General features: G+C 41.5%; 1 protein-coding gene across 1 annotated transcript; it reads left to right on the top strand.

Moving 5' to 3' along the window:
- Positions 1-8,380: 8,380 nt before the first annotated feature.
- LOC109196921 (NACHT, LRR and PYD domains-containing protein 5-like) lies at positions 8,381-24,200 on the top strand (the record flags this gene model as incomplete). Its single annotated transcript, XM_025905247.1, has 10 exons — positions 8,381-10,897; positions 10,982-11,083; positions 12,492-12,608; positions 13,779-13,857; positions 14,702-14,927; positions 15,064-15,996; positions 16,666-16,861; positions 17,249-17,422; positions 19,097-19,270; positions 24,164-24,200. Coding segments are annotated over exons 1-10 (2,127 nt in total), but the record flags the coding sequence as incomplete, so codon positions are not given.
- Between the last annotated feature and the right edge of the window lie 3,558 nt (positions 24,201-27,758).

Raw genomic sequence — 27,758 nt, 5'->3', positions numbered from 1 at the left:
GCAGTGTTGTTCCCACGATGCAACGCTGATGTTCCCACCTCAAATACACAAAAATGATGGCGCTGGTCTTTCCTCGGGTGGGAAAGCATCCTTCACTAACCCAGAACAAAGATCCAGAATTTGATCCCTCCTAGGAGAACAGGAAACATAGTCATAAGAGTTTCAAAGTGTCTTTGTAAGCAGACATGATTCAAATGAGTCAGTGTAAGTTTGGCTCCTGCAGTTTGTGCATCATGAACAGTGCTAAAGCAGAGGCAGCGTGTGCTTGATGTGGATCCGATCAAGACCTCCAGCTTCTGCCCTCCGCCTCACATTAGTCACCCAGCACAGCAACTTTCCCATTAAAGCTCACTTTTCCCACTTTTAAAGGAGCCTCAGACACACCTGGAAACACGGATCGGAGAAGTGAGACGAGATGAAGAACAGCTGGGAGTGAAGGCACAAGCTTCTTGTCTGTAACTGAAACCTTTCAATCAGACTCATTTTTAATCAGTTCTTTCCTGTTAAACTGGGCAGTGATGCAGCTTTGAACACAGGAGACTCAGCATTGACCTGTAAATGACCCTGTGACCTTTCCTCCAAGGCCACCCTAATTCCACAATCAGGGTGTGACTGATTAACTGAGCTGAGCAGATCAATATTCCAGGAGTTTCACAGACTTGATGCTGCACTCTGATTAAAACGAAGTTTTATTTTTAGGAGCAGTGTATAGTTCGCTTCCTGTCACTGACATTAAGACACATCAGAAAGATAACAATAATAATAATAATAATAATAATAATAATAATAATAATAAAAATCTGAAACAGCTCAATAAAACAAAACAGAAATATTTTAATGTAAGAAATTAAGTAAAAGAAAAGAAAAAAGCAGAATTCAATAAATTTAAAATAAAAAAAAATGAACACCACAATATTATGATCATTAACAAAGCATAGGTTATGATTCATCATGAAATTACAGAGAAATCTAAAGTATGTAAAACAAACAAAACATAAAGAAAATTGAAACTAATAAAAGAAACGGTAATAAATAATAAATTAATAACAAAATAGAATGAAATAACATCACTTATCACCTTAATATAAAATTAATAAAGACGTCGCCATGAGTCTGACTCTGAGAAACTTCTTGTGTGTCAGCTTAGCGTTGCTGCTGCCTCACGGCTCATGTTACTCAAAAATTAACCACACAACTTTGAAAACCTTATATAAAATATATCTGAAAATTTCTGAGCATGGTCCTATGGTCCTCGTTCTTTGTGATACAATGGAAAAAGAACATCCATCTCCTCCTCCTCTGTCTCTAACAGAGCAGCAGTGTATGTGGACTGTCCTGCTGGCACTCTGTCCTTCTACAGAGTCTCCTCTGACACTCTGATCCACCTCCACACCTTCAACACCACATTCACTGAAACTCTTTATCCTGGGTTTACGGTCTATCGAGGTTCCTCAGTGTCCCTGTGCTGAGTTGAGTGTAAAGAGTGTCCTTCTGTTTGTTGTTGCGTTTCTGTGTTTTTCCACTCAAAGCTTCACAGTGAATATCAGTATGTTGTGTTTCTCTGAAGCTCAGTTCACAACCAGCTCCTCTGCATTTTCAACAAGTCTGAGCTCATTAAAATGAATCCAAATGTTTGATGTCTCCTTTTTAATGGGATTTTCTCAAACTCTCCACGTGCTCTTACTGTTTCACTCATTGTTGGAAGCTCATCATTGTTTCAGCCATATAAGCTGAAAATATTAGATCAATAGTTTTTATTCCAGTTATAACCAGAATCTGATTGTATTGAGGGATCATAATGCATGTGGCTTATCTACTAAAAAGCAAAGACTTCAATTCTCATTTGAAACTAGTCTTGTGTATTTCCCATGTTAACCAAGAAGATGGTGCAGGATGTTGGTAACAGCTTGGTTATCAAACTCCTAGAAACATGTACGTGTGTGTATAGCAATGCATATGTTGTGTATCACCTTAGTTTGTATGAAACATGAAAACTATCACAAAGGGTCCTGGTGAAGAATCTGCTGGAATTTGGTGTCAGACATTACATTTACTTTGATGTCAAACTTTTAGAAGCCATCTCATTGTTTTTCATGCAGCTCTAATTTTATAAAAAGCTGCATCAAAAACAGAGAGGAAGTGATGACAGATATGTTTATGTCCACAAAGGAAAAATTCCCCTCTAAAGAGCCTTTTAGAAGTACAGACGATGCTGTATCCACAGTGCTTTACTGTGTCTTCACTGGACAACAAGAATAGTTATGCCAGAATGCTGTTTGTTGACTTTAACTCAGCATTCAATATAGTCATTCCCTCCAAGCTGATCACCAAACTTGTGGATCTTGGAATCAGCAACTCTATCTCTAACTGGATCATGGACTTTCTGACCAACAGACCCCAGCATGTTCATGGTCAGGCCATAACTGCTCTACCACCATCACACTCAACTCTGGCACTTCACAGGGCTGTGTGCTGAGCCCGTTCCTCTACTCCCTTCTAACCCATTCCTGTAGGTATAAGTATTGATCCAATTCCATCATCAAGTTTGTGGATGACACCACGGTGATTGGTCTCATCTGTGACAACAATGAGTCGGACTAAGAGAAAATAACCTTTATTAGTCCAACACGTGGGAAATGTGTTGTGTCACAGCAGAAAGTGGACAGTGCAAAGTCAAAGCAGCAAGGATTAAGAAGAACAATGGAATATTATAAGATAAAAAGAATAACATACTATGTACAGTAGAATAAAATACTATGTTCCATACATCCGCTTCTGCTTATACTTTCCAGGGTCGCGGGGGGTGCTGGAGCCTATCCCAGCTGTAATAAGGTGAGAGGCGGGGTACACCCTGGACAGGTCGCCAATCTGTCGCAGGGCCAACACATAGGGACAGACAACCATTCGCACTCACATTCACTCGCGCATTCACACCTATGGACAATTTGGATTAACCAATTAACCTATCCCCACAAGCTGTTGTGTATATAAGATTTTTAATTTAATTTTATTCTTTCTTTATTTTCTTTCCTGTTTACAATCTGTGCATATGGTTTAGAACAAGGTTTCATGTCTTCACATGTCAACATTTGAACTTTACTTCTTCCTGAACCAGTCTGAGCAGTCAAACAGCATAATTTTAAACCAGCACATGAAGGTGTGGCCCTCTCACACTCTTCAGGTAGAGTCCCTCCTCCTTCCAGGAAGCAGCTCACCTGTGTGTCTGTGATTAGTGTCCTGGTGTGGAGTGGAGCTTGTTGTTGTGTCTCTGTTTAAAGAAACTGTAAGTTTGCTTTGTTTCCTCCTTTAACAGTTTGTCTTTAGGAACTTTACTGTCTGTGTCTGCTCTGTGATGTTTGGACCAGATGTTCATCTCTTATTTCAGGAAAAACTATGATCACTCTCGTGTTTGAAGAAAAATCCACATGATTATAGACGATTGATTGTGCAACTCTGCACTGAAATATTTGTTACTCTGATGAACAGTTTTAACTTATCTCCTGAGCCCCAATGCGTCCAGTACCGGGGGCAAATGGGGTGAACTGCCGTTTAACCCTCCACAACATCAAGTCTTTTATGCAAATATCGACGTGTGGTATCCACAGAAACCTCAGAATCTTAGCATGAAGCTCATAAAAAAACAATTCCTACAAGCGAAAAAAAGCAACAATTAAGAGGAGTCATGCAATTGCGCAAAAGTTTTCTAAACACAAATGGAGCGACAAACTAACCCGTCTTCATGTAAACAGGTAAACAATGCCCGGTTAGCAAGCAGAGCTGTAATTTTCAACAGACTCAGATCAATATTCACTGAATGTTTAGAACCATTACCATCAAGAATTGCCATTTTAATACCAGTGACAGACATGTGACTGGATTACGCAGCGTTGTAAATTTAGGGTCTAGTAAAGTTTTCTCTTTGCAACTTCTGATTGGTTGAACTTACGCTAACGCAGCATTCTTACCTTGGTTATATTGGCTCATACGATCGAAAAGAGGCGTCAATCATGTAAATCAGCCAATAGAAGCTGAAGTTACAGCCCTCAAAGTTTAAAGCACCAGGGTTTATTTAAACTGGCTAAAATGCAGGGCAAAATAGCTTGGATGCGATTGTGTGTGTAATTCTTTCAAAATATTTTTTTTAAAAACCCAACATTTTTAGGAATGTAAATGGATTTAAATAAATTGTGCTGTTTAATACCTAAGACATCTCAAGTCTAATTGGTGTCCAAAGTGTGCCAAAAATGGACAAAATACACGATGCCTGGATATTTATTTAATAAAAGTGCTTTAATTTTTCACAGTTTCACTTCAGAAGCATAAATCTTTGCATATACAATGTTCATGTGTTGATTACTGGTTTTCTGGACTTAAATGCGTACCAACTCCTATTTTCAAAGTTGGATAGTGCAGTGGTAAGACTACACATCTTTGGAGTGGGAGTTGCAAGTCTGATTTCCACCCAGTATCCAGTATGGGTCCTGGCTATGCCCCCCCTTTCCTTGGGGTTCCTTTGGTGCTCAATTCTGCTTCCTGATAAAAAGAAGCCTTTTCCTGACATTGCATAGACACTCCTCCAGAAATCCAGTTGCTGGCCTGTGAGTTCTGCAAGGGCTGAACCACACATCCTGTAATTTTTAAACAAATGAAAGAGGTCAGTAACATAAGATTTAAAGATTATTTGCAGTTGTTTGGTTATGTCAAGTTGTCTGTAATTCTGGAGCGGTGAACTCCAATACTACACCTGGCATTTGCTCAGAGAGGACAAAACAACAATGAAGCAGACCAGTCTTTGGTTGTGAATGCTTGCTATTAATTGTTAGGAGATGGACTAAGCCAAGATCAAGTATCATGTTTCACACACTTTATACTGTCACAAGGTTGTACAAACCTTTTTGCCAACTTCGCAATAGATTTAAACAAATGTTATTATTTATGCCTCTATAATGTGCACATGACTGAAGATGTCACCTAGATGACCGACATAATGTGCATACATCTTTTAAAATTATGGAAATTGAGGACATACATACTGTATATTTATTTTTATAATCACAATGACTTCCAGTATACTGATTGAAAAACTGACCAGTATTCAGGTTTTTTTAATTGTCGTGTGTATCCATTGAAGTGTAGATATATACATATCCTGTACTATGGCAGTTCTTTAAAGATAGACACTATTAAGATAAGATAAGATAAGATAACCTTTATTAGTCCCACACGTGGGAAATTTGTTTTGTCACAGCAGGAAGTGGACAGTGCAAAAGTTATGAAGCAAAAATTAGAATAAAATAAAATAAGAATAAATACAGTACACAACTGTACAGAATAGAATAAAATAAAATACTATATACAGTAGAATAAAATAAAATAAAATATACAATAAGATAAAAATAGAATACAAATGCTATATACAACTGAGTAAAAGATACAACGATGCCAGAAAAGATTATTGCACATTAGTCTTATTGCACATGTGTGGATGTGTGTGTTTGATCAGCTGCAAAAGTCTTTATTGTGGAGTCTTACAGCAGTGGGGAGGAAAGACCTGCGAAATCTCTCCGTCCCACACCGTGGGTGCCGCAGTCTCCCACTGAAGGAGCTGCTCAGTGCTGTCACAGTCTCATGCATGGGGTGGGAGATGTTGTCCAACAGGGATGACAGCTTAGCCGCCATTCTCCTGTCACTCACCACCTCCACTGGGTCCAGAGGGCATCCTAGAACAGAGCTGGCCCTTCGGATCAGCCTGTTCAGTCTCTTCCTGTCCCCAGCAGAGATGCTGCCTCCCCAGCAGACCACACCATAAAAGATGGCTGAGGCCACCACAGAGTCATAGAAGGTCTTCAGGAGTGGGCCCTCCACTCCAAACGACCTGAGTCTCCGCAGCAGGTACAGCCTGCTCTGCCCTTTCCTGTAGAGGGCGTCTGAGTTATGAGTCCAGTCCAGTTTGCTGTTCAGATGAACACCAAGGTACCTGTAGCTGTCCACAGCCTCGATGTCCATACCTTGGATGTTCAGTGGTTGCAGTGGAGGATGTTTGTGCCTGCGGAAGTCTACCACCAGCTCCTTGGTTTTACTGGCATTGATCTGGAGGTAGTTCAGCTGGCACCAGTCCACAAAGTCCTGAGTCAGTCCTCTGTACTCCTTGTCGTCCCCATCAGAGATGAGGCCGACTATTGCAGAGTCATCAGAGAACTTCTGCAGGAAGCACTGGGTGGAGTTGTGGGAGAAGTCTGCAGTGTAGATGGTGAAGAGGAACGGAGCCAGAACCGTTCCCTGTGGGGCCCCCGTACTGCAGACGACCCTGTCCGACACACAGCCCTGAGTCCTCACATACTGTGGTCGGTCGGTGAGGTAGTCCAGAATCCAGGTAGTGAGGTGATGGTCCACTCCAGAGTTCTCCAGCTTGTCCTTCAGAACCGAGGGAAGAATAGTGTTGAAGGCACTGGAGAAATCAAAGAACATGATTCTCACAGTGCTCCCAGCGGTCTCCAGGTGCGCGAGGGAACGATGTAGGAGGTGAATGACGGCATCATCCACTCCAATGCCAGGCTGGTAGGCAAACTGAAGTGGGTCCAGTGATGAGCTCACAAGGCACCGAAGCTGAGCCAGGACCAACCGCTCCAGGGTCTTCATCAGGTGGGATGTCAGAGCCACCGGCCTGTAGCTGTTGAGGTCCTTGGGGCGTGAAGTCTTTGGCACTGGTACAACACAGGAGGTTTTCCAGAGCTGTGGGACTCTTCCCAGCCTCAGGCTCAGGTTGAAGACGTGCTCCATCACCCCACACAGTTGGTCCGCGCAGGACCTGACGACCCTTGAGCTGATGCCATCTGGACCCGCTGCCTTCTTGCCATTAATCCTCCTCAGTTCCCTCCGAACCTGGGTGGTTGAGAGAGACAGGCTGGAGCCTTGTGTTGAGTGTGTATTGGATGCTGTTGTTGGGGGTGGGGAGGAGTGAGCAGGGTGAATAGAGGAGGTGTGAAGTGTCTGAGGTGTCAGAGGTGGAACAGCAGCAGTGGGGGTGGGTGAGTCTGCAGCCGATGTTGGAGACTGCCTCATGGCTGAATCAAATCTGTTGAAGAAATGATTCAGTTCATTTGCCCACCTCACATCCCTCCCAGGCAGAGAGTTCTGATGTTTGTGGCCTGAGATGGTTCTGAGGCCTCTCCAGACTTCACCAACGTTATTTTGCTGAAGCTGGTTCTCCATCTTCTGCCTGTAGCTGTCCTTCCCATTCCTTATCAGTCCCCTCAGCTCTCTCTGCACCCTTTTCAACTCCTCTTTGTCTTTGGATTTGAAGGCCCTCCTCTTCTGCTTGAGGACAGCTTTAATTTCTGAGGTAATCCAAGGTTTGTTGTTGGAGAAACACCGTACAGTCCTGGTAGGTACGGTGTTATCCACACAGAAATTAATATAGTCAGTAATGCATGTAGTAAGGCTGTCGATGTCCTCTCCGTGGTCGTCACAGATCACCTCCCACACAGTGGACTCAAAACAATCCTTAAGAGCCTCCTCGCTCTCCTCCGACCATCTCTGCACTGTGCGGGTGGCTGGTGGCTCCCTGCGCACTAAGGGCTCATACACAGGGACAAGGTGCACCAGGTTGTGATCAGATCTGCCCAGGGGAGGGAGAGGTGATGAACTGTATGCCTCTTCAGCATTGGCATACAGTAAGTCCAGTGTTTTATTGTCTCTGGTTGGGCAGGTCACATACTGGGTGAAGGTGGGCAGTGTGGAGTCCAGTGAGGCATGATTGAAGTCCCCTGATATTATGAGAAGGGCTCTCGGAGATTGTGTTTGCAGTCTGCTGACCACAGAGTGCATAGAGTCACATGCTGCATCCGCGTTGGCCGAGGGGGGGACATACGCTGTTATCGCGATAACATGCGAGAATTCCCGGGGCAGGTAGTACGGACGCATGCTAACGGCTAACAGCTCAATGTCTCTGCTGCAGAGTTGTTCTTTCACAGTGATGTGCCCAGGGTTACACCATCTGTCATTCACAAACTGTCATTCATCATCATTGATGATGCCAAAACTTTTTTCTTGACTCTTATTGGATTTATTCCTAAAGTTGGGCTGCAAGCAAAAACAGTTGCAACTAATAAAATTGGATAAACAAAAACTTTACTTTTCTATAGATTTCTTGTAACATAAACAAACACAAAGAGCAGAAGCTTTGGAAAAAAAAATAAACCAACCCTTTTTGACTGAACCTGTTTGTTTACATCACCCCAGCGCACACACTTTAGGAGCTGCCGATGGAGTTATTTTACTTGGGCCAGCACAGCGCAGTGTCCCTGACGTTCTGACCAAGAAGCCCAAATGTCACACACACACACACACACACACACACACACACACACACACACACACACACACACACACACACCATAGAGTAGCTAGCACTGCCTCCATCTGTGAAGAGCAGATTAGCTGTATACTGAGCAGGGTCCGAGTGCAGCCAGCATTCTCACCCCTGCCAGGTTAACACTTTAACAACTTAGCCTTGTGTGTTGACTAAGAACCAAAAGGCTTAATACAAATGATATTTAGATGGCGTTAAATTAGTGTTTTTTATTTTACTTTGATTACATGTAAACTTCGGAGTGGCTGACCTTAAAGGCACCAAGGTCTCAGAGTAAGGATCGAAGATGGTGGCTAAATATTGGGGGTGGCAGTACAAATACTCACGTATGTTGCTGTTGCCATCACGTTTTCATTAGTAGCAAGCGAGCTAAGTGCAGGGATGATTCAATCAGTTTGTTCTTAAGCAGCAGACATGCAGGTGTTCCTTGTCTTTATGTTGTGATGAACACTTTGGGTCCTGCTGCCAGACTCTTAAAGTTTTATGTTTATTTTTGTACTTTGTCTTCTTAATTAGTGGAATTTTCTTCTTTTACTGTTTGATGCTTTTAATCATTTTTAGTTGGTCAGTGTGTGGTTTATTGTGTTTCCCCCTGCATAGCCTTCCATTGACGTCTTTGGATTTTTTATTAAACATTTTGAAATGTTTTCAGTCTCAATGAAGGCCTGCTTAAAGTCATTTGAGTTAGTTGTGCTGGATTTGGCCACAAACCTCTGCTGGCTAATGCCAGCAATATTGTGTTAAATATGTTTATATCTGTCCCTCAATAACTCAAGAATGAGTAAAGTGCAGAAACAAACCCTAATACTTGTGTTTAATCTATTTCAAATTAAGTTTTCAAAGAAGAAAAAAGTTGTTAGGAGTTTTCTGCCCCTTTGTGAATTCTATTTCATGGATAAGACCAGAGGCCCTCAGACTCTTGCACTCTCTGTAGGTAGTTCATTACTCTGCCAGTCTAATCTAGACTGTTCACCCTTTCCTTTTAAAATAGACGTATTCATGAAACATATAAAAATACATTTAAAAACAGAACAAGTTGATTAGAATGAAGTTTGAATTACTTGGTTAATGTTCACAGACAGACACACACATACTGTAACATCTCAGACATGAGGAAATGTTCAGTTAAACATTCCATTGCTCACAAATGATGATTTGAGGCATCACAGAAACTGATGGAGCAGAACAGGACATCAGACTGTTATTTAATATGTTCAAAACAACTCTGTGTGATTTGGATTAATATGTAAATCAAACAAACCACTGATCTCTGTTAATGTTTATACAGTTCTGTTAAATAACATAATGATGCTTCTCAATGCTCAGGTGTGCTTCAAACTAAAACTATGCTGCATGCAGTTACATTTTTTTTCTAGTTTGGTGATCTATAATCACCTCCACATGATTATAGATTATTAAGTGACTGGAATCAAACAATTTGATGAATAACTGATGTTTTATTAATTTATTTGTAAATCAAACCGTTTTGTGTTTTTATTTCTCAGAAGGAAACAGTCATCTCTCTATTTGAAGTGATACAAAGCTGTATGCTGCCATTTCCTGTTGGTTGTTTTAAAATGACTAATGTTGGTAATGTTGGTTTGGTTTAGCTGCAGGGCAGATGTGACAAATGATGCTGCACAGTTTCAGTGTTCATGTGTCAGCGAGACAGTGTGAGAGAGAAAATTATGTTTTTTCATCAGCGTACCACCAAACTGCTTCAAAATTTACATTTACAGTGAAGCTTGACACAAAAAGCCTTTCCACATAAATAGCTTGTTAAAATTTCGCTCAAAGAGCAGTGTTTATTCCTCTAAGTGTTTTTGTTTTCAGCATTTACTAGAATATTTTTATCAAAAGTGTGTATTTCTACTGAAAGTTGGTGTGTAGTTTTTCCACCTCTGGTCAGAGGTGGGTTTGTGTATGAAGCGTTGTCTGTCTCACACATGACACAAGGACATTTTGATGAACTCAGAATGAACTGCCAGCCATGGGATATGTTTGAGAGCTTCACAAATGGTAAGATGTATATGTGACAGGACTGCAGTTGGTGACTTGAAATGTTTCTGTAACAGTGCCAGCTCAGGGCCAAGGCAAGAAGCCCAACTAGAAAGCCCGTTTTAAGTATTTCCAGATGTTGGCAGTTGGGCCACAGCGTGTGTATACATAAATGCTGAGGAGTTTGTCCTTTGTCTTTATTCTGTTGCACGAACCATACTGGACTAAATGTTCCTCATTGTCTCCCTCCTCAGCTAAACCTCCATTATAGCAGGTTGGCAACCTGTCCAGGGTGTACCCTACCTCTTGCCCTATGAATAGGCTCCAGCCCCACCTTAACCCTTAAAAGGATAAGCGAGAGAATGTATGGATCAATAATTTGTGTTTCCTCAGCAGGTGAAGGTAGAAAGTGTGTGTGAGCTGATGTGAATTGAGCAGCATGGATCAGTGTGAGCACAGAGAGGAGGGAGTCCCTCCCTCTAAAACCACTCTGTGTGGGGAACATGAGAGCCAGACCAAAGCTCAGAGGTGAGATGACCATCTCTAACTGTCCATGACTCTTCTCCATGTCATAGCTCAGCACTCACATCACTGCTCCATCATTATTCACAGGAACCCACCTGGACCTCCACCCAGCTCTGTGTCCTTACAGAGTGACGCGTCTGAAGATCGCGTCATTGAATTTAAAGTCCAGCCTGTGTCTCCTGCAGAGAGGTGAGCTTTAGTAACATGCACTCTTTATATAACTGTTTGATGTTGCTGGATATAAACTGCAGTGCAAACACATTATTCCCTCAATCCCATTTAAACTGTCTGTTAAAGAGCAACAGGATGTAGGTGCTCTTACAGTTTTCCCCATTGCTTGTCTTGAATCTGGCTGGTGGGGTTCAGACCTATGCAGAATCACAGTGGGGAAAGACCGTCTCTTTTGTAAATTCCCATTTGCTGGTGTTTTGCCCCTCAGGTATTTCTGCCAACTACTTTCTGTGTGTATTATTGTAAGGTCTACCTTACAATATAAAGTGCCTTGAGGAGACTGTTGTTGTGATTTGGTGCTGTATAACTAAATTTGAAATTGAATTGAAATTTCTTTGTCCCGCTCATGTATTGAGCCATGTTTCGTTTCATCTTAGCCGCTGTGACACTTGGCTCAAGCCCAACAAGCTTCACCGAAGCTTCCATGGTGTGCTGAGGCAGGTCATTGGTCAATAGTTTTGAGTGGTCCCTTCTGGGTATCCTTGGTGATCGGAACTGTCCAGCCTTCATTTAGCCACTCTGGGTGGCTCTCGTCAATTAGCATCAGGTTTGTTTGTGCTGCCAGATGCTCATGGAGTTTAGTCAGCTTCAGCCAGGTGTGAATCATGTCAGGACCTGGTCCTGTCCAACTCTTCATACTGGAGACTTTTTCACAGATTTCTGCCACTTTGATGGTTAATGGATCTTGTTCAGGAAAGTTGCTGTGTTTTGCTCTTATATCCACTAGCAGCTGACCTTTTTTGTTATGGGTTGTGTCCTTCTTTGATATGCTCATCCAGTATCGTTCTGTCTCTAGCCTGAGTGGTGGAGCTATTTGCTGGGATTATATGCTCATTCCAGTATTCTGTAATGTCATCCTTTGTTTTTCCAGTAACCCACTTCCCATCAGTAAGTTCTGGTTCCTCAAGATGTGATGCGGATAGATAGCAGAGCAGATGTCCGTAACATGTGATCATCCCAACTTTTATGCAACAAAACATCTTTTTACAAAGCACATCCAAGCAGTTTACAACAGAAACGCACAAAGCTAACTCAGTTTTTCACCAAAGTACTAGTCCTGATATCTATCAGCATGTCTGTAGGGGAAACGCTTATTTCTTAAATCCAGCTTCACAGACAGTGTTAGGGCTCCATGGTCTAAATTGGCCTTTGTGTATGCAGTGTTTCACGCCAGTTTAATGCAGATTATTAGTGTTGCAGAAGAATATGAACAAAATGGAAAACTAAAGTCAGGAAGAGAATGGCTGGATAATTTGGTTTGTTTGGGATTTTTTTTTTCATTTATTTATAGATTTTATTAAACTATTTGGATTTTTCAATCAAGAAAATAAACCTAAAGTATTTTTTTCTCTTTTTTTTCTATCAGGATCAATCTGATATCTGATCCCCATGAACCTGGCACCAGCTGTGTGTCCTTCAAGAGTGACCAATCAAAGGATCATATTAAAACATTTAAATCAGGCCTCTGTCCTCCTGCAGAGAGGTAATGTGTGTCTAAATGTTGTTGTGACTCACTGTTTATGAATAAATCCTCCACCATGTTTAATGTCAACTCTGCTCTTTTTCACACACATTTCTATTTTCATACATGAAGCAGTGTGTGTTGGAGTGTTTCCACGAACACAGCAGTTAGAGGTTATAGAATGGATGTGGGAGGAGGTGTTTCTTCAGTGAAAAAAAAAAAGATTTTTCTTGGAATTTTCCCACAACTCTTAGGTCATGGCACTTTCTCTAAATAGTGACTGTGGATAATAAGCTTAAAAAATTGCCTTGTTTTGTTAACCCAGGATGATTTTTAAAACCTGCAGGACACCGGCCCTTGAGGCCTGGAGTTCGACAACCCCTGGTCTACATCGAAAATTTATACATTAAAATGTAGTTGTTGCAGTCCTCTATCATCCAGTTTCATTCTCATTGAGATGGGATTTACAGTTCTCTCACAAATGGCATCAAAGCAAAGCCTCCTCCATCCAGGCCTCACATAAAGAACAATGTTAAAACCACTGAAATTTCAAAAATGGGGGTATCTTTACACTGTCACCACATAATTATAACAAATTCTACAAAGATGAAAATTTTATAGTTTGCATTACTTTTGTATTACTCTGGATGTTGGTCCTGAGTTTTATTCCACCACCTAGCCGGGGTCTTTCTATGTGGAGTTTGGATGTTCTCCAAATGTTTGGGTGGGTTCTCTCTGGGTACTCCAGCAGTCCAAAGACTTGCAGTTAGTGGTGTTAGGTAAGTTGGTCAATCTAAATTGCCCATAGGTGTGAATGTGAATGGTTGTCTGTATTTCAGTGTTAGCCCAGCAACAAATTGGCGACCTGTCGAGGGTGCAGCCTGCCTCTATGGTAGCTGGAAAAGGCTACAGTCCCACATGACCCCTAAGCAGAAGAAAATGGATGGATGGATAATCTGGACGTTTGTACTGATGGCTCTCTATTTAAAACTCAGCAGTTCTTTGCTCCAACGATATAGATTCTGATATCTTGTGAGAACTGCCCTAGCATTAGCATAGACACACTTTAGAAATGATTGCTTTTTTGTTACTATTATTATTGTTTTATTTATTTTTTTAATGTCAAGGACCAGCATCTTGACTAATTGGTTATGTTTATTATTATTCTTGATCTTCATGATGCCTCCACAGAGTGGACCAGGAGAGCTCAGAGCTTCCCAGTGGTCAGGCTGCCCAGCAGCATCAAACACAGCTGGACTCCATATTTATGGTCTGTACATGTACAACAACTATTTTTGTTGGAGGAGGAGGCAGAGGTATTTGACAGACCTCTGCCTCCTCTACACTGCGTGACATAATTATATATCATGCAAATACATGTCAAATGCTGGCTCTGTTGGTAGGGCCCAGTAAACTATTAGCTAACAATTAGCTTCTTTCTAGCTAATTAGTAAGAATTACAGAAAAAAATATTCCTTGGTCTTTCATGAAATGTCTTCATCAAGTTTTTAAAAGAAGTCAAGGTTTGGATTTCATTAGGACTCTTGATATTACACATAATTGAATTGATTTCTATGAATTAAGCCTTTACTGTGAACAATTGGTTGTAAAACAGTGGTTGTAAAAATGTTCAACCCAGTGGTTGCATCAGGGTGTAATTAACATGTGGCAGAGGTGAGATGTCACATAACCTTGACATTAGCTGAATATCATATCTTTCATTTAAGAGCTCATATTTCCTTATTATATCAACCAATTACTTCACTCGCAAACTGCAGGTTTACTTTTGGTTCCTAAAGTTTCTTACAGTAGAATGAGATGAATAATTCTGAAGATCCTCTCCTTTAAATACTAATACCAGTTTGGTTTCAATAGAAAGACACCTGTCTTTTAAGGCTTCCAACTTTCATTTGTCCTTGTAGTTAGGGTCAGTGGTGAGCTTAAGCTGGGAAACTTCTGATGATGCTTCTCTTTTCTAAGCTTCTCTCTCCATTCTCATTTATACAAATACTGCGTGTCTCTGTTCTCCTTCTTGTCACTTGCATTTTGCTCTGTTGTTTCTCAGTATCTATGGCCCACTTCCCCACCCTCATTCATGATGTATTCCATTGCAGGTCTTGGAAGACAAAATGATCACTTTTGTAAAAGAAGAACTTAAAAAGATACAGAAGGTTCTGAATCCAGATTACGCAGAATGCTCACAGAGTCAGAGGGAGAAAAACCAGGCATTCAAGAGTGAGGAAGAATGCCATAAGGACAGTAGAGAATCATTAATAAAGATCATACTGAACTTCCTGAGGAGAATGAAGCAGGAGGAGTTGGCTGATGAAGTGCAGAGCAGTAAGAGGATTTCTCAAATGATTTAAGCTGCTAGATAAACTGGGGTTCTAGTATTGATTCAATAAATACACATATATATTCAAAATAAGTGCATGTAACAATTCCTATTGATATTTTTGTCTATTGACTCATTTAGGAACCTTAATTAGGAACGCTGAGTGGACTAAGCATAAACTTAAATCTACTTTGAAGGAGAAGTTCCAGTGTGTGTTTGAGGGGATTGCTAAAGCAGGAAACCCAACCCTTCTGAATCAGATCTACACAGAGCTCTACATCACAGAGGGAGAGACTGCAGAGGTCAATAATGAACATGAGGTCAGACAGATTGAAACAGCATCTAAGAAGCTAGACAATTTGGAGTCTACAATCAGACATGAAGACATCTTTAAAGGCTCACATGAAAAAGATGAACCAATCAGAACAGTGCTGACAAAGGGAGTGGCTGGCATTGGGAAAACAGTCTTAACACAGAAATACTCCCTTGACTGGGCTGAAGACAAAGCCAACCAGGACATCCAGTTTATATTTCCATTCACTTTCAGAGAGCTGAATGTGCTGAAAGAGGAAAAGTTCAGCTTGGTGGAACTTGTTCATTACTTCTTTAAAGAAACCAAAGAAGCAGGAATCTGCAGCTTTGAAGACTTCCAGGTTGTGTTCATCTTTGATGGTCTGGATGAGTGTCGACTTCCTCTGGACTTCCACAAAACTACAATCCTAACTGACCCTAGAAAGTCCACCTCAGTGGATGAGCTGCTGATAAACCTCATCAGGGGGAAACTGCTTCCCTCTGCTCGCCTCTGGATAACCACACGACCTGCAGCGGCCAATCAGATCCCTCCTGGATGTTTTGACATGGTGACAGAGGTCAGAGGGTTCACTGACCCACAGAAGGAGGAGTACTTCAGGAAGAGATTTAGGGATAAAAAGCAAGCCCACAGAATCCTCTCCCACATCAAGACATCACGAAGCCTCCACATCATGTGCCACATCCCAGTCTTCTGCTGGATCACTGCTACAGTTCTGGAGGATGTGCTGAAAACCAGAGAGGGAGGACAGCTGCCCAAGACCCTGACTGAGATGTACATCCACTTCCTGGTGGTTCAGGCCAAAGTGAAGAAGGTCAAGTATGATGGAGGAGCTGAGACAGATCCACACTGGAGTCCAGAAAGCAGGAAGATGATTGAGTCTCTGGGAAAACTGGCTTTTGATCAGCTGCAGAAAGGAAACCTGATCTTCTATGAATCAGACCTGACAGAGTGTGGCATCGATATCAGAGCAGCCTCAGTGTACTCAGGAGTGTTCACACAGATCTTTAAAGAGGAGAGAGGACTGTACCAGGACAAGGTGTTCTGCTTCATCCATCTGAGTGTTCAGGAGTTTCTGGCTGCTCTTCATGTCCATCTGACCTTCATCAACTCTGGACTCAATCTGCTGGAAGAACAAAAAACTTCCCAGAAATCTAAAACAATAGATCCTACATTTTTCTACCAGAGTGCTGTGAACAAAACCTTAGAGAGTCGAAATGGACACCTGGACTTGTTCCTCCGCTTCCTCCTGGGTCTTTCACTGCAGACCAATCAGACTCTCCTACGAGGTCTGCTGACACATACAAGAAGTAGCTCACTGACCAATCAGGAAACAGTTCAGTACATCAAGGAGAAGCTCCATGAGAATCTGTCTGCAGAGAAAAGCATCAATCTGTTCCACTGTCTGAATGAACTGAATGACCTTTCTCTAGTGGAGGAGATCCAACAATACACAAGTTCAGGAAGTCTCTCCACAGAAGAACTGTCTCCTGCTCAGTGGTCAGCTCTTGCCTTCATCTTACTGTCATCAGAAAAAGATCTGGAAGTGTTTGACCAGAAGAATTACTCTGCTTCAGAGGAGGCTTTTCTGAGGCTGCTGCCAGTGGTCAAAAACTCAAATACAGCACTGTAAGTAAATTTGTGCTCATCCCTTTATTATTAAAATACTTAACGGAATACCATGCATCCATCCATTTTCTTCTACTTATCGGGTCACGAGGTGTAGAGTGGGTGGAAGTGCTGGAGCCTATCCAATCACCCTTAAGGGTGGGAGTCAGGGTATACCCTGGGCTTTTCACCAATCTAATGCAGCATTAACAAAGAGAAACAGAGAAGTATTCACACTCAACTACTGAATTAATCTTAAAGTAAAGTAGATTCTGTTCATATGGACGTAATATTCTCACTGGGAGGGACGTTTTGTCATTCAAGTGACATCTTCAGTCTCAGATGATGACAATAGGTTTTAGGTAAACCATAGTGGGGTTTTTTGTCACAAATGTTATTGTGTTTCAGACTTGGTGGCTGTAACCTCTCAGAGAGAAGCTGTGAAGCTCTGTCCTCTGTTCTCAGCTCACAGTCCTCTAATCTGAGAGAGCTGGATCTGAGTAACAACAACTTGCATGACTCAGGAGTGAAGATGCTCTCTACAGGACTGCAGAGTCTGTGTTGTACACTGGAAACTCTCAGGTAAGCAAACTTTTCCACTTTAATTCAAAAAATCAGAATTTCAGAATGTAAAATAACATTTTGACATTTTACATGCATGATCAGATTCTTATTTGCTATCTAAAAATGTTTGATATGCAAATTCTGTTTTAGATTTGTTTGTATAAATTACTTAGGCAATGATCATTCAGAGATTTAAGGCCATTTGTGTTCAAAGCATTTTAGTTTCCTTTTATTGTTATGAACCTTAAAGTCAGGGCTGAGATAGGACTGTAGAAAAATAGGAGAAAGCTACATTTGGCATTCAACTAGATTGCCAAAAAAAAGTATATTGTACATACATCCACAGAGATGCTGAGACACATTTGTCAGTGATTTTTCCTGAGGTCACCTGGTATTTTGGGCTCTAAAACACAAGTAGAGTCTTGATTGGTGATCCAGCCAAAAGAGTTAACTTGTCAAACAGTAATTCAGCAAATGTACTACTTATAAAGTTAGGGAGACTAAAAAAAACTTGGATGAGTGACATCGACTGAAAATGCTATGTCCAGATACAAAAATCAACAAGACTGTGTCTACAAATTATGGAACAACTGAAGTTGGGAAGATTTTTTTTTTTTTAATTCTAGTGAAAACATTTCCAAGAATCTCAGGTGGCACTGTCCTGATGTGGTTGTGGACCCGTGTAGTAATTTTCAAGAAGAAATCAAGTCTGTTGTTAATACAGTGCCAACTCAGACCCAAAGATAACAAGCATCCAGTATTAAATTAGTTTAGTCTGTTTACTCCGTGCACAGACAATCTTGAGAAATCATTGGCTGAAAACCTTGACTGGAGTAGAAAGTCTACTAGACAATGTGAGTGCATCATAATGGACAATCTCTACTACAGCCAACACTAAACACCAATCAACAGATCTACACCATATCAATGGTGATCCTTGAAATGTTTGGCTACAAGACAAACATCCACAAGGAGCATTACCCTCCATGAAGGGGTATAGAGGCCAAGATGAACCATAAAGGAAAGTTAGTCAACTATCAGAACTGCAGCAGAGACATGCCTTAAATACAAAGCAATAAGGCCATTCCTGATGATTAGCTAACTGCCTAAACAAGCATATCAGAGAGTAAGAAGCCAGTAGAATAAATCAGCTGTTTTCACGTGAAACATCCAGGGTGTGTTGCTACCAGCACGTGAACAATATGAGCATGGCAGCCCCTCCTGTTCTGCATAGGCCTGAGCCCACCCCCCAGCCAGATTATCAACAACTGGCTACAGAAGCCAGTCATGGAATGGAGCAGTTAATGACCACGTCTTCCAAATGGATAACATCCATTTGGAAACAACCAAATATATGTGCAGGTGTTCCTAATATTAGGCCAGATTGATCTATGAACTGCACTTGTTAGTTAAAGGCATCTGTATTGTTATTGGTATGAATTTAGAAAAAACAAGCCCTTTGTTTCCTTGATATCAATTTGATACAGAAATGTACAGTTATGCACGAACTACATATAGTTCCTAGAGTTTTCAAAAGTAGATGAGGATTATTAAAAAAAATAAAAATGAGACAACAAATATTATAGTTGTCTCACTATAAATAAAGCAAAAGAAAACTGAAGAAAATGAAAAAAAAAATGAAGTACATAAGAGAGCTGTTTATTGATGAGTTGTTGTTTGGTGTATTTTCAGTCTGTCAGGCTGTCTGATCACAGAGGAAGGCTGTACTTCTCTGGCTTTAGCTCTGAGTTCGAATCCCTCTCATCTGAAAGAGCTGGATCTGAGCTACAATCAACCTGGAGACTCAGGAATAAAACTGCTGTCGGCAGGATTGATGGATCCATCCTGGAGACTAGACACTCTCAGGTATGAAGAGAATGTCTAATAGAAGAGGGGGAGCTGGGAACATTTCTTTCCATTTTTCCTGTGCTCACAAAAGAAACATTAGTCCACTTTGTCAAGAAAATTGAGAGATACTTACAAATTGGGATACCAAGAACTTGCCCAGGAACAATAATTTTAACTGGCTATAGCTCTATGCTGTCCTCACTAAAGTTTGTTGCAGGCAGCATAATTTCAGCTATACAGCTAGCTTAACATTCTTTATTCCCAGCACTTCATCCTCCAAGAAACAGGCCGCTTGTTGTGTTTGGCAGGATTTAATGATGAAAATAAATTCTCTCTCTCTCTCTCTCTCTTTTGTTAAACTGTACAAAGAAAAGGAATACAAACTACACAATGAAGACATGTTCCATTACACTGGGAGAATAACATTACTCTAATGAAAGATACATGACCACAAATGAAGCATCTGCTGAAAAAATACAAGCATCTACCTGCCTCCATATGATTTAACTCCTCTACAAAAAGACATTCTACTTAGTTACCACTAGGTGGTAGTAACCCTTCTTAAACAACTATAATATGTCCGTTCCATGACAGTCCCTGCCTGGCATATTAAAGATATGCCACTTTATGCCACAGTCTCAATCCCCTAGCTTGCTGATGAGTCATTGTCCTGTGGTGAAAACAACAAGATTACTTGAGAAACCGGTCTAGAGAAGACCTTCGCCGTCTGTTTCTGTATCACCTTAACTTCAACTTTCCTGACAAGTCCATCTCTGCTGGGAACAACCTTGACAATAATTCCCATAGGCCACTGATTCCTCTTGGTTTGATCGTCCTTGAGCAGAACAATATCTCCTTCTTTGAGATTAGGTTTCGGTGGTAGTAACACTTCTTAAACAACTATAATATGTCCGTTCCATGACAAGCTCATTATTTAGTGACAGTTTTGACCCTGATTCAGATTAGACTAGATTATTTGAATACCGGGTGCTAAGATGCATTAATTAGAGTTTAGACAGAAAAGAGACTAGTCTTCACGGTAGTTGTGTTTTGATTTATTATGATTCATCCCACATAGCATGCAGTTCTGGCACGGCTCTGGTGTCAAGCCAGCACTGCTGGCTGACTTCTGGCATGGTAAGTCGAACATCATCCAGATATGGGCCAGGCCTGGCATAGATGGCACTTTATATGTGATGGCATGCCATATCTGGCTCGATTGTGGTTTGGTTTATGTGGCCCAGGCTCATAGAAAATGGGTCACATAAACCCATTATCTATGAACCTGGGCCAGATCTGGCATTAAGCTGGCACTTCTGACTGACTGGTGTCATGGCAGGGTGTATGTCAACCAGATGTGGGCCAGGTCTGACAATGACGACACTATTTATGTTCCTGTTTTCATATTTTAGTTAGAAGACCCAAATGCCATGTTGCAATACTATACTGCTATGGTAGCCAAAGTTTCAAATGCAGGTTTGACCGAATTGTGAGTGTACACTTTATACAAAAACCTAGTTAGGGTTTACTCATGTTTACCTCTGGGTGACTGTATACTCAGGAGGTAGAGCTGAAACTGTTCTGGGCCAGCACAGGACCACCACCACCTTGTTTGTAAATGGCCTTGTGCTGGCCCATGTCTGGGCCACCTCTGGCAAATCTGATGAGGGCCACCAAAGGGCTGTCATTCTCTGCAGTATGTGGGCCATGTGTAAGCACATTGTGTGGGCCAGATCAATTTTGCTATGTGGGATGGTTGTGTTTAGTCTTAGTTCCTAGAGTTTGGGGTTTTGTTACTTTGCCTTTCCAGTGTTCCTTGTTTTGTTATTTTTCTCCCCATGTCCCTTCTATATCTCCAAGTCAGTCGTGTCTCTGTCTCAGTGTGTAGTCTGCGTCTTTGTGTTTATCTCATGTTTCTTGTTTTAATTTGATAGTCCCTTGTCAGTGCATCTAGTTTTAATTTCCCCCTCTCATTATATTTGAATTGTTTGGATATTTATTTATATGTTTCATTTGTACCACTCCCATGTGCTGTGTGTGTGTCTCCATCATTCTCCCAGTGTTTCCAAGTTCTCTGTGCTCTAGTCTTCAGACTAGAGCTTCAGACTAGAGCACAGATCCTCAGAACTTCCATTACACCCATGTCTTGAACTGCTTGTTGGTGTCTGGGTGAATTAAAATGAGAGTGGAGGAGAATAATTGTTTTAACTCACTAAATGCAATGTCAGGCTCATGGGGCCAGACATTGACCAGCCTAGTTGCTGCCCCCCTCACTCATCTCACCTCTTCTAAGTTCCTGATGAACCGTTGATAGAAGTTAGCAAACCTGAGGAATCGGTAGAGTTGCTTTCGTGATGTTAGCCAGATCAAGCTTCGCCTATCCACCTGCCAAGTTATAGCCCAGGAATGAGACTGAAGGAGCATGGAATTTGCACTGTTTGGCACTTTTCTTTCACATACAGCTGATTCTCTAGCAGCTGCTGCAACACAGAGGATATCATCAAGATGAACAAAGACTAAAATGTTCAGAAAATTCCACCTCTTTCATTAGGGCTTGGAAGAGCATGGGGCATTAGTTGATCCAAGTGGCATAACCAAATATTTAAAGTTTCCTAAAAGGACACGTTTTCCACTCGTGTCCCTTCTGCATCTGCATACGGTGATAGTCATTCCACAGAGGCATATTTGGTAAAAACCAAGGCCCCCTGAAGAGACTAAAGGCAGAGTTAATGAGTGTAGGTTGGTATTTTTCTTTTATAATGATGTCATTCAGATCCCCAAAATCTACGCACAGCCAAAGCAACCAGTTTTTCTTAGCCAGAAAGAAAAATCCAGGCAAATGTGTAAAAGGACATGTTGTCACGGGGCAAACCATGTGGGATTTAATAAAGGAACTAAGATGCAGGCAGCTTCTGATGCGAGTGAGCTTTATTAAACCTAAGGACAGAACCCAAGGAAAACCTATACTGGGAAAAACTAACCAAAGACAGATTTGAAACCTGAAACCAGGATGCAGGGAGACGTAGGGAAATGATGCAGGAAAAAACACAGACGAACCAGCGACAAGCACGAGACGACACACACTATAAATACACAGGCAGGCACATGAGGGAAAGAGGAACAGGTGGCAGCACAGCTGGGACTAATTGGGGAAGATGAGACAAGGAAGCAAAATACAATACACTAACATAAGACAGACCTTCAAAGTAAAACAGGAAATACACCGAGACTCAGACAGGAGGGGAAGAGAGAGAACACTGAGGGGCACGAGGGAGAGCATAGGCATAACGGGCTGGGGAAACATGGAATAAAACACAAGGAGGGGAAACAAGGCACCAAAACACTAATACAGGGAGAAAGACAGAAGAGGTGTATCTCTCCCTCACTTTACTGACAAAAGTATTCACTCCTTTATGTTCACACACATATGAACTTGAGTGACATCCCATTATTTTATCCACGAGTTGAATATGATGATAGCTCACCTTTGCCACTATGATAACTTCAACTCTTCTGGGATGGCTTTCCAAAAGTTTAGGAATGTGTTTATGAGAATTTCTCAGCATCCTCCCACTTGTTTGTTAGGTCAAACATTAATGCTGAAGAAAATGCCTGGCTCAATGTCTCCACTCTAATTCATCCAAAAGGTGTTTCCTTTTTTGGGGGTGGCTGTAGCTCAGGTGGTAGAGCAGGTCAGTGACTGATTGGAAGGTCGGTGGTTTGATCCCTGGATCCCCAGGTTGTATGCCAAATATCCTTGGACAAGATACTAACCCCAGTGAATATGTGTTGGTTAGAAAGCCATTAATTAAAGAGGAAAGTTTGACTGCTTTGGAAGGGTAGAAAATCGCTATTGAAGAATCCGTCCATTTACCATTTACCATTCTTGGGTTGACTTCAGGACTCTGTGTAAGCCAGTCAAGTTCTTCGACACCAGACTCACTCATCCATGTCTCCTGAGCCTGCTGGAGGCACGGGTCTCTGGTGGTTTGGGTGTGGAAGGTAACTATTCAAGGGCAGGCTACTGGAGTTTTCATTTTTTGCACTGGAGCACAGTCATGTTTGAAAAGGAAGGAGGCTTCCCCTAACCTTTCCTACAATGTTGGCAGCATAAATTGTCCAAAATGTCTTAGCATACTGAAGCATAAAGTGCTAATTTTGGCGATACCAAGAGGTTGAGCCCAATCCTGAAAAACAACCTCACACAAATTCCCAAATGCTTCCATCTTTATTTTAAGCTTTTTTTTTCCTGGACTTTTTGAACATTCTATAAAAATACCACGTTTACAATGATACTACGTTTTTCAACTGAGATTGCAAGAGCAACCTATTCTAACATGCATGCTTCCCTTAGGTGCTTTATTTTAAACACCTGTGGCAATGAATGTTATTGGAACACCTGAATTCCATGATTTAGATGGGTGAATTTCATGGGTGTGTGGGTGTATACTCAATATTAAGTATGGAGTATTATGTTGAGAAACTGATATTATAAGATAACTCTGTAATGTGATCTAAGAAAATATGAATCAGTTGATTTTAAAGGAGCCTCTCTCACAGAGCTCTGCAAAAGTTTCCAGTAAGTCCCACATTTATCTAAATAGTGGTGCTCATATATAATGTAGATTATTCCTTGCTGACTGAAGGAGTAACTTTCTGAAGGTAATCAGTAAAGTGAGACAAAGGATTATGATGACCACGGAAGACTTTGGCAAGTACTTCAAAGGACTAACAGATCCAGGATCAGTCCAAATCATCAGCAGTTTGATCCATGTATGATTGAAGTTTATTTGTGAAAATGTTGGACTGTTCCTTTATCAATGTCTAACGGTACGTGTATGAGAGCCATGTAATGTCCATATATGCATGCTGAAACAGACTTTTCTGGTCTGACCCCCCTCCTCCTTTCAGGGTGGAGCCTGCTGGAGTCCAATGGTTGAGACCAGGTCTGAGGAAGTGTAAGTGTGTTTTTAATGTGATTCATGAAAACAAAGCAGCACACATTCAACCATCTTCAAACTGTCAATCAATGAACAGATGATGGATCTATAACTGCAGCTGGATTGTGTTTGTTCTCTCCATCAGATTCCTGTCAACTCACAATCGACACAAACACAGTACACACAAAGCTCCAACTGTCTGACAACAACAGGAAGATGACACATGTGGAGGAGGTTCAGTCATATCCTGATCATCCAGACAGATTTGATCGACTTACTCAGCTGCTGTGTACAAATGGTCTGACTGGTCGCTGTTACTGGGAGGTCGAGTGGAAAGGAACGGTTCTTATATCAGTCACTTACAGAAGAGTCAGAAGGAAAGGAAACAGTAAAGCGTGTATCTTTGGATGGAATGATCAGTCCTGGTGTCTGTACTGCACTAATGATGGTCCTGATTCTGTCAGGCACAACAACAAAGGAATATCCATCTCCTCCTCCTCCTCTGTCTCTAACAGAGTAGCAGTGTATGTGGACTGTCCTGCTGGCACTCTGTCCTTCTACAGAGTCTCCTCTGACACTCTGATCCACCTCCACACCCTGAAAACCACATTCACTGAAACTCTTTATCCTGGATTTAACCTCTGGTTTCCTGGTGCCTCAGTTAGTCTGTGCTGAATTGAGTGTAAAGAGTGTCTCCTGTTAGAGAAACACTCTGCCTGTTGAACAGATAGTTCAGTCTGTACATGTCTGTCTCTTTCACTCACAAACATGTTTTCAGATTCATGGATTCAATCAGTTGATGTTTTAAACTGTTCTTGTAAACTTCTTCCTCTTCAGTCCTTTAAAGATGGAAGCACCCATTATTCCAGGCTTCACATGTTGTTTTTCTGTCTTTTTCCACTTAAAGCTTCACAGTGAATATCAGTATGTTGTGTTTCTCTGAAGCTCAGTTCACAACCAGCTCGTCTGCATTTTCAACAAGTCTGAGCTCATAAAAATGAATCCAAATGTTTGATTTCTCTTTCTTAATGGGATTTTTCCAAACTCTTGTTGGGATGGAATTATTTGAAGTGCCGTAATTCTATGCTGTGAATTAACTAAAATGCCATATAACTGTATAGTGTCATATTAAGTGGACACGGCCCTGGAAAATAAAGGCATTAGACTACGTGTCCTTGGGGGGTATGCTGTAGACTTTTGCCCACGCTTGCCTGGGAAAAACCAGATAACAGGGGACCATCTGCTAGTGGAAAGTTACTGTGAAACACTGTTGTTTAGGCTAGAATGAGAGAGCTGGTAATATAACCGTTAGGGGCACACCACCCTTTTGAGATCCGCGGCAATGTGTAATGTAGGACGCATCTTACTTCTAGAAGTAATTCTGTAAGAGAATAAAGTGTTAAATGGTCTACCGAGTAGTGTTTTGTCTTCCATCAGGTGCCTATGAGGAATCAAAAAGTGAAGTGCTGATATTTAACACTCTCCAGGTGCTCTTACTGTTTCAGTCATTGTTGGAAGCTCATTATTTAAAAATGTTTCAGCCAGCTGAAAATATTGGATTGTACTAAGGGATCATAATGCACGTGGCTTATCTAATGAATATTAAAGGCTACATTACCATTTGAAACTGAACATTTGGCAGTGTGTCCTGAAAACCCTCTCTTGTCTGATCATTTCCTGATAACATTTCAATTTACAATAATTGACACAGCAGCGGGGAGTAGACTCCATCACAGGAGACCGCTGGTTCAGAGACTTTTCACCTGTCAACAAAGCAAGACAAACAGCTCAACCGGTTTTTAACTTGCGCCGCAAGGGAAGTCGATTGGAACCAGGCTCTTAGAGCAGAACGCTCCTCCACCTGTTTCCAGCCAACTCCGACCCCAGCCTCCACTGACAGTCCCTCTTTTGAATGCAGTTACAGTTTACACAAGCACCACCCACCGTAAAACCCATATGGTCATAAAAGGTTAAAGCACTGTGTGTGTGTGTGCATGTGCGAGCATGTGTGTGTGTATGTGTATGTGTGAGTGCACGTGTATATGTGTCTTTGTATATGTGACTTCTTGCCACACAATACATGCTTACAACTGTTTAACCACATTTCTTAGTTATCCAAAGGTAATCTCCCCACACCTGTATATGGCTTAACCTCTTTAATGGCTCACCATAAACAAGCATGAGCCCCTAAATGGCCGGGAGTGAACATCTTTTTTCCAGATAAGGAAACCAGAATCTAACATGGGATGTGCCTGCAGTTAAACAATTATAGCTATATCATCCCCCACCTATATGTAGGGGAGGAACAGAAGAATATCTGAGCAGAGCAGTTCAGGACAAGGTTTACAAATTTAAGTGCAATAATGACAACATCTATCAAAATCAACCTAACAGTAGATGTCTTTCTAAAGGGGTTTAACTATGTTTATGAATAGAACCCACCCACTGTTATCATCTTCATGCCCTGTACCAACACAGAGCAGAGCAGCTACCGGAACACTTCTCCAACAGAGGTCAATTATCTTGTTAATAATTTTATCTCCTCACTGTGTTTGACACTGGATACTGTAGCTCCTGTCAAAAATAAGGCCCCAAATCAGAAGTACTTGACTCCCTGGTATAATTCTCAAACATGTAGTTTAAAGCAGATAACTTGTAAGCTGGAGAGGAAATGATGTGGCACAAATTTGGAAGATCATCATTTAGCCTGGAGAAATACTCTGCCTGGCCAAAAGGAAGTCACCACCAAAAACGAAGGTCACACACTCTAATAGTTTGTGGGACCGCCTTTAGGTTTGATTATGGCAGGCAGTCACTGTCGCATTGTTTTGATACAGTTTTGCAATGTCACAAGATTTATTTCCATCCAGTGTTGCATTAATTTGTCACACAGAACTTGCATTAAGAACTTGTAGAGTCTGATCACTGCGCAAAGCTTTCTCCAGCACTTCCATGGTCATTTCCATTTTGGAACATGCCTATGCCATCAGGGAGAAAAAAAAACATTGATGTAATAACTTGGTCATTCTGTATAGTCAGGTAGTCAGCTGACCTTATTCTTGGAGCACATACTTTTGCTGAACCTAGACCTGACCAACTTCAGCAACCCCAGATCATAGCACTGCTCCCACAGGCTTGTACACTAGGCATGATGAGTGAATCACTTCATCTGCCTCTCTTCTTACCCTGATGCGCCCATCACTCTGGAACAGGGTAAATCTGGACTCATCAGGCCACATGAGCTTCTTCTATTGATCCAGAGTCCAATATTTATGCTCCCTAGCAAATTAAAGCCCCTTTTCCAGTTTGCCTCCGTGATTAGTGGTTTTCTTACGGCTACATAGCTGTTCAGTCCCAAACCTTAAGTTCCTTTCGCATTGTGCATGTGGAAATGCTCTTACTTTCACTATTAAACATAGCCCTGAGTGTAGTTTGTTGCTTTATAAGAAAGCCTTCCGTAAAGCCAGAACATTTTACTTCTCATCACTGATTGAAGAAAATAAGAACAACCCCAGGTTTCTCTTCAGCACTGTAGCCAGGCTGACAAACAGTCAGAGCACTGTTGA

This window comes from Oreochromis niloticus, linkage group LG3 (genome assembly GCF_001858045.2).
Source record: "Oreochromis niloticus isolate F11D_XX linkage group LG3, O_niloticus_UMD_NMBU, whole genome shotgun sequence".
In the NCBI taxonomy this organism is placed as follows: domain Eukaryota; kingdom Metazoa; phylum Chordata; class Actinopteri; order Cichliformes; family Cichlidae; genus Oreochromis; species Oreochromis niloticus.
This window is presented reverse-complemented; position numbering and strand designations above follow the sequence as displayed.